The 7500-nt window shown below is 39.8% G+C and overlaps 1 protein-coding gene across 1 annotated transcript in view; it reads right to left on the reverse strand.

Annotated features, from left to right (window-relative positions):
• Positions 1-528: 528 nt before the first annotated feature.
• Positions 529-7500, reverse strand: part of LOC119579081 — a 10101-nt gene continuing 3129 nt past the window's right edge. The window contains exons 2-7 of the mRNA XM_037926815.1: positions 7381-7415; positions 3865-4077; positions 3114-3260; positions 2742-2955; positions 2124-2306; positions 529-1734 (exon numbers count right to left, since the gene is read on the reverse strand). Of these exons, the coding sequence (XP_037782743.1) occupies positions 1532-1734; positions 2124-2306; positions 2742-2955; positions 3114-3260; positions 3865-4077; positions 7381-7383 (963 nt within the window). The 5' untranslated portion in view covers positions 7384-7415 and the 3' untranslated portion in view covers positions 529-1531. The remainder of the gene's footprint in view (positions 1735-2123; positions 2307-2741; positions 2956-3113; positions 3261-3864; positions 4078-7380; positions 7416-7500) is intronic.

Genomic DNA, 7500 nt, shown 5'->3' on the forward strand with positions numbered 1-7500 from the left:
AGAATGTACCTAAAAAGGTAACCAGCATATCGTAAAGGGAACTGGGACCTACACGTATCATCCAAGAGCATCACAACTAAAAACTACAATTAAGTGTCATGCTGTGACCACGGCGGTCAAGAACATGAACCTACCGTTAAATGATGAGATGATAATATATATATATATATTATATATAATATATATATATATATTATATATATATATATATATATATAATACATATAATATATATATATATATATATATTATATATATATATACATATATATACATATATATATACATATATATATACATATATATATATATATATATATATATATATATATATATACATACATATATATTTATATATATATGCATATATATATATATATATATATATATATATATATATACATATATACATATATATACATATAGTCTCATAAAGGAAACGCAAATGATCAGGTTATAAATTCGTAAAACGCTTTTTAATTATTTCTTAGGGATAATTAAGACTAAAAAAAACCAACCCGTACAACATACTGTTTATTATAAATTAATGAATTCATAACAAAGAAAAGAAAAAAAAGCAGTTGAGATTTCAAGATTCCGTTCCCGATGCGAGAGCGCCAAAGTAACGTGTGAAGTTGGATTTTAGTCGATGTTGAAGGGCAGCTGCAATTTACCTCCGTAGCCCATAATATTTCACTCTGATATAATGATACAGAAAGTGCAAAGAAATTTCATAGACTGATATAGTCTAAAACCCTATAGGCACCTAGGAGTGCGTAGACATATTGTAAGTTCCAAGAATGAACCTAGTTGACAACTTGCTTGAACAAATAATACTCATTCCTCCATTTCTTCAGTTTAGCAGAAAAAAACAACTGCACTTCACTATATACATACGCACACACACACACACCTTTCTAGCAAATATACCCATTTCACAAGTAGAAAACGGAAAATCTCGAACTCGAACGGGGGCGTTGATGCCTTACATAAAACTACATGTACAGGAATGCCCACTCGGCAAAAAAAACATAATAAAAAAAAAGAAAAGAAAAAACAATAATAATATACAAGAATAAAATAAACGATAATAATAATAATAATAATTAATAAAATCGCTAGGGGGAAAATCTGGTAGGGGATATATATGATTTCCGAGGTAAAGGTGACAGGCTTCCGAAACACATAATAGAATAAGTGAAATGAACACAAACAGACCGAATAGGGGCTTAGTACCTATGTGCAGTGATTCCAAAACAAACTCTAGGTGACGCAAACAGTTTCGGAATGGACATGACTGTTCATAAGATGCCCGTGATGCTAAGTACTACCCAACTGAGACCCATCTTAGAGAGAACCGCAGTATCGTGGTTAAAATCTTTTCTTTTCTCCAAGTTTTGTCTATTTAAGGAATCTCAAAACAGATCAAAGTGAAAACTAATTTGTGAGCTGAAGAATGTTAATGAGTGCAGTGACGTATACTATTGCATGACGTTTTTAAAAGGAGCAACACCATGAACTTTTTAAGATCTTAACAGGCCCTCTCAGGGGGAACCATGAAGACGAATGCGTGTTTGTACTGCCATAAACGAGAATGTTGCCTTAAGATATTATGGGCTGTACTGTTTGATATGAAGCCCCGTGACTCAAACAGGTTCTTGACATATGACATTGGCTTGTTATTGACGTGGTGATGGCCGGGCTGACCTGGTACTGCCCAGCTCAAGATTATACCTGCGGAGAGAATGGTGGATTTATTAGTGGCACTGAACTGCCTGGCTGCTATCACTTTTTTGGACAGTTATGATGATGTTTTGAACATATTTCTTGATCTTGAATTTTCATTGTTTCACCTTAATACTTTGTCATTAGCTGGGGACAATCCTACCTCCCCCCCCCCAAAAAAAATATATATATCTATCTATATTATCTATCTATCTATCTATCTATCTATCTATCTATCTATCTATCTATATATATATATATATATATATATATATATATATATATATATATATGCACACACACACAACTCATGACTAAACCAAGAATTTGAAAAAAAAAAAAAGGACAATGGATCATCAAAACGCATATTAAAAATTAGAGTTCAAACCGGTACTGACCTTTGCATGCATGCCTGATCAGATTCTCCACGAAATTAGCTTCGTACTTCTTTGGGACGTGTTCAGCCACCTCAAGACTCAGCACCCAGTCGTATTTCCTGCCCAGGTGCATGGGCTGCGACAGGTCCCCATATCGCATGAACCCGCCAGAGATATCCTCGATGTTCAGGGCGCCGTCGTAACCTGGAGGATGGAGGACACACATACTTAGTTAGGAACACGCAGAAGCAGAAGCAGAAGGAGATAAGCACACACGAGTCGCAGGAGATAATGGCGCAAGTCAGAGATCCCTGGGGGGGGGCACCTTGGTCTGTTTTGATTTAGAGGAGGTTTTTTTTCACTGAGGTTGAGTTTTAGTCTGGGTTTGGTTAGGTCAGGTTATTTAGTGTAGGTCAGGTTCAGTTTACTCTAGGACTGATAGACTTCTCGACTCGGTGTAAAATGCGACAACAGGCGGTACTATCCTCACTATATTCTGTATGTATGTATGAATATTGGTGTATAAGTGCGCCAGTATGACTAAAGATATATCTGTGGAATCAGATTGGAAGTAAATATAAAAAACAAATAGATGCACAAACTTTATTACAAACAAATAACTCCTAATGTTAGGCTCACCTGTCCAAGACTTGATCACCTGGGGTTTATTCGTTAGGCCACCTCTCTCCATTTCACGAACGTACTCTTTGTCCATGCGCTCAATCTCTGCCTTATTCTTTGTCTTGATAATGTTGTTTTTGACTCTCAAAAAACAGCGACCATAGTGGCCTCTTCCAGCCCCCAAATCCAAAACGTCATGGTACTGAATCACTTTCTCTAGCGAGTTGCACATCTAGAGAGGGGCAGCATACGAATCAACATCGTTTTCACATTCTTACCAACATATTCTCGTAAACGGATACAGTTATAGATCTATATATATGGCAGAGGATGAACTCTCTTTCTTGCTCTCCATCCTAAGAAAAAAAAAAAGATCCTAAAGTTTCCTACCTTTCCGTCCCAAGTAGGATTCCACTTGTTTAGGATATCTTGCTCATTGAGACAGTACCCGCCTGTGGGCATCACCCTCCCCTCTGCCGCACAATACAGAAGGAAAATGTAGTTGTATGCTACTCTGATCTGCTGCTCAAGGTCATTCTGTGTAAAAAAAAGGGGGGGGGGGGGTTGTATGCTCAATTCACAATATTTACTTCTGCGTTTAAGGTCATGTTGTGTATTTTAAAGCCTTGTCCATTTGGGTTTTCATTGCTATCATCTTATCGAAGTCACAGTCGCAGAAGTATTGTTGTGTATATCATTTTTGTAACAGGTTATCATTATCGTGTTTTCTGTCTGTTATGTTTTAAAATAACAATGTTCATATCAATATGAGTTAAGCATCGTTATATCATGCACACATTGAAAGCCATCCAGTGATTTTCAACGTGAGCCAGCTATTGCACCAAAACACTGGCAACAAGTGTTCAGCAGGTGATAGTACGCTGTGTGAGTGCGCAAGTGTAGGTGATGTGTGTGTGTGTGTGTGTGTGTGTGTGTGTGTGTGTGTGTGTGTGTGTGTGTGTGTGTGTGTGTGTGTGGCGCGCGCGCGCTTTTGAGTGTATATGTGCATGAGCGCAAGTATATTCACATGTGTATATAAATAAAAAACAGAAATAAAGATCGCTTTGTTCACCGCGACATGGGATACCACATCTATCTCTTTACTTTTCATATCAACTTCAATTCCATCCTCCTCACTCACTATTCTGGTGAAAAGTCCATCCTCAGACGGTGGCGATGGCGACGAAGCAGACAATGACGAAGACGCCGATGACTCATCGGAGCCCATGAAGGCATCCAGGCTCTTTCGTGACGGGAGTGGGAACTGGCTGGGCGAAATATTGAGGGAGCAAACCACGATCAAAACCGTGACCACGGTCGCCGCCAGAAGCCAGTTGCTCGAGGGTATCGATCTCTGGGAAGGAGGGAATTCAAAACGTGTTAGAAATGAATGTATGCCAACACACTGCCATTAGCATTAATCCACATTATTACTGTATTATTATTGTTCTCATTATTATTATCATTCTAATGAGGTTAATGTTAATATGATCCACGGTCGGCTCGATCCTGTGCATAGGTGTCTACTCCTCTTGCCTAACGGAAGTTCAAAACAAGTGAATGCCATGAATGAGATTTCCTCTCCCGCGGCTGTGAATTCAAAAGATGGAAAGAAATTCTACGCCGAGATGTACAAATAATCACAATCATCTAGATCTTGCGCACCGGTCTCTATACACCTCGCCTTGGGTGGTGGCAGTAAGTCACCTGTGATTGGCTACTATATGTGGGGAATAAGAGTATTGGACACGGATACTGACTAGACGGATAACAGGGGCATTCTCAGCTTACCTTCGGCCTCCTGTCATTATGTCTTCTACCCTCTTGTTTTGCAACCATGCCTCTCTTCTTGGATAGTTTGCCTGTCTATAGTGCAGTGTTGTGCATAAAAACCTTTAGTGACTAACGTATAGTGTTGTCTAGTGAAACTGTAATAATAATTAATGTGTGATGCTGTTAACTTTTTGTGTCTATATCTGTAGGAATTACGTTTTGTATGCCACTTGAATTACTTATCTAAAGCTGAGTCTGATTCATAATCAAATGAGTCTGATTCATAATCAAACAACTTGGCAATGGCGACCTTGTCTTCCTAGAAACAAGATTATCTAAAGGAGGTTGAGAAGATCAATTTCAAAGGGTAAGCCATGCTACATTATGTTCAAGAATAGGAGAGGAATCGACCCATCAACAAAGGAATAAAAGTGGTTGAAAGGAAAAGGACAGTTTCTCAGCAAACGCAACAAGGGAGTGTTAACATTCGTGTGTGAGCAAGCACTCGAAAATGGCAGTGAATTAGTCACCCATTTTAGCTTGCACCTTGAAGCACGGGGCATGCTGACAATTGGCAGCACAGGCCAGGCAGACCATCAGCCAGTCAACCTAACACCAAGAATTATATTGGTAACCATCTCATGCAGAAGGTGTGTGAGAACTAAAGCTCTATGACTGGATCTTCATCTGCCCGACACTTCTACTATAATTGTACTGGGCATCAAGAGGCAGATTGCCCTTGACACGGCAAAGAAGTGGCACTGACAGTCATGTAAAAGCAGCATAATATAGCCATCTTTCCCAACAGTTATGGTCTATGCAATACCCCCTGTGCAACAGGAATTGAGTGGGCGGTAAACATTTATCGAGTTGCTAGATGCATTCCTCCTACCTCGGGTATTTCAATGCATATTCACAAATATATTGGGTATCTGTAACACAGCACAACCCACCATAAGATACCAAAAGCCATCTAGAATATATTTCAATTCAGTTTAACAGTTAAAAAAATAACCAACACAGTAAACTAGCTATCTGTCCATTCCTATTACGTCGCAGGATTGAGTGGAGCTTTGTTGTCTGTTTCACCTCCGATCACCAGACAGGGTTTGGGTTTTGTTCACGTCGCACGACACCCTAATTGCCACCAAAAAAGATGCAAATGCCAGATGCCAAAAAATTAAAGGATTAGGACTGAGTTGTATACATAGTTGGCTATGCCAAAGGAAGTTGTCCATGATCAAGGAGGTAAGATTAAATCAGTCGCCAGCAGTCACCTCCCACCCCATATGTATCAGTCTGCTAGTGAAGTTTAGCAGTACTCTCATGGCCATGTTAAGTATCCTCAAGACCGTGTCTCATCAGTGGCACTGGTACCTCAGTCCCCTTCTGTGTGCTTATCGTGAGGTGCCACAGCCACCAGTTTTGGTCTATTCAGACTTTTAAATGGGCAAGATATCCAGGGACCTATGGGGATCTTGCAGGAGATATGTATTGGAGATAGAAACGCCTCAGAGGCAGGTGCTTTTCCAAGGGACTACCTTCATGACACCAGATAGAGCTGCTGGAGAAACTCTTGTGCAGGCATCCTAATCCTGTCGAGGGAAATAAGTGGATTTGAGATCTATATTGATGACAGTATTCTGCTACTGGTTCCTGGAGAAATTGTTAGAGAGAATCATCATGGCTGGGATGACAGCTAAGCCATCCAAGTACAACCTGGCCACTGACAGACTGGAATTCTTCAGGCACATGATCTCCAATGGATCCAAGTGGCTATAACAAGAGAAACTGCTCAAGATCAAGGAGGCACCCTGGCTGAGGACGAAAAAGGAAGTGAAGTCATCCCTTGGTCTGATTGGATATTTCAGTATTTTCCTAGTGATGTCGGTATTCCAGACCACAAACATTTAATGAAAGAGGAGCCTCTGAACAAAGTATTGTGGAGGTACTCCTTCCTCAAATCCTTGCTGAGTAACCAGCCAATCCTAAGGCTGCCTGGTCACTACCACTCGTTCATCTTACGCAATGATGGATCAGATATAGGCATAGGCGCCGTCCTGCTCCAGGAGTGGGAAGGTGAATTGTCCCCCTTGACTGTAGTAGAAAGAAGCTGTCCGGTTGCGAAAGTAGGCATTCAGTAATGGAAGAGAATTGTCTGGCTGATGTCTAGGAATTCTGCAGTTGCCTCTATAATACCTGGTTCATCTTCCAGACAGATTCTCAGCCACTAGCCTACCTCAGGGGATATAATCAAGTAGTGGGCCATGTACCTGCAGAATTTCTGGATCCCAGTTATCAATCAGAAGTAACAACACTAGGGCAGATTTCCTTAGCAGAGTACACCTATCAGAGGAGGTTGATGATGCACCAGGCAAGGAAAAAATGGGGAGTGCCAGTGACCAAGTTGTTTAGATAAAATCCCTCGTGAGTGTTGATCTTCAGAAAATGGGATGAGGTGTTATGTTCACCTTAGGCATGCTTGCCAAACTGATTGGAACAGGACCGTGGGATCTTCTTAAATGGGTGTCTATGTCCGAGTGAGGGCAAGAGTTCACCCATGATTAGTTACCACCAAATGTAGGTAAAAAGGGTATTGACGGAATGGATGAAAGGAGCATCAGCCGAATTGTCATCATTATCGCTATCACTACTATCACTGCCATTAACATTTCCATTACCATTATTGTTGTTATCATTATCAGCATTATTAGCATCACCTTTATCATAATAGTCCTTATTTATAGACATTATTACCCTTATCAGTTTTGCTTACTGCAACCATCATTATCATCATTGTTTTCACTATTGCTAAGGTAATATTAAGCTACAGTTTCACATTTTGGGTTAACTTCTCAAAAACAGGAAAACAAAATTCACTTACCATTTTTATCTTGTGGTGTGTTCACTATGAGGAAACTGAAACATATAAATTATTATTATTACTATTGTTGTTACCATTACTATTCTGACTGACTGATAGCAGATGCAGATCCCTCCTAAT

This window comes from Penaeus monodon, chromosome 11 (genome assembly GCF_015228065.2).
Source record: "Penaeus monodon isolate SGIC_2016 chromosome 11, NSTDA_Pmon_1, whole genome shotgun sequence".
Lineage (NCBI taxonomy): Eukaryota > Metazoa > Arthropoda > Malacostraca > Decapoda > Penaeidae > Penaeus > Penaeus monodon.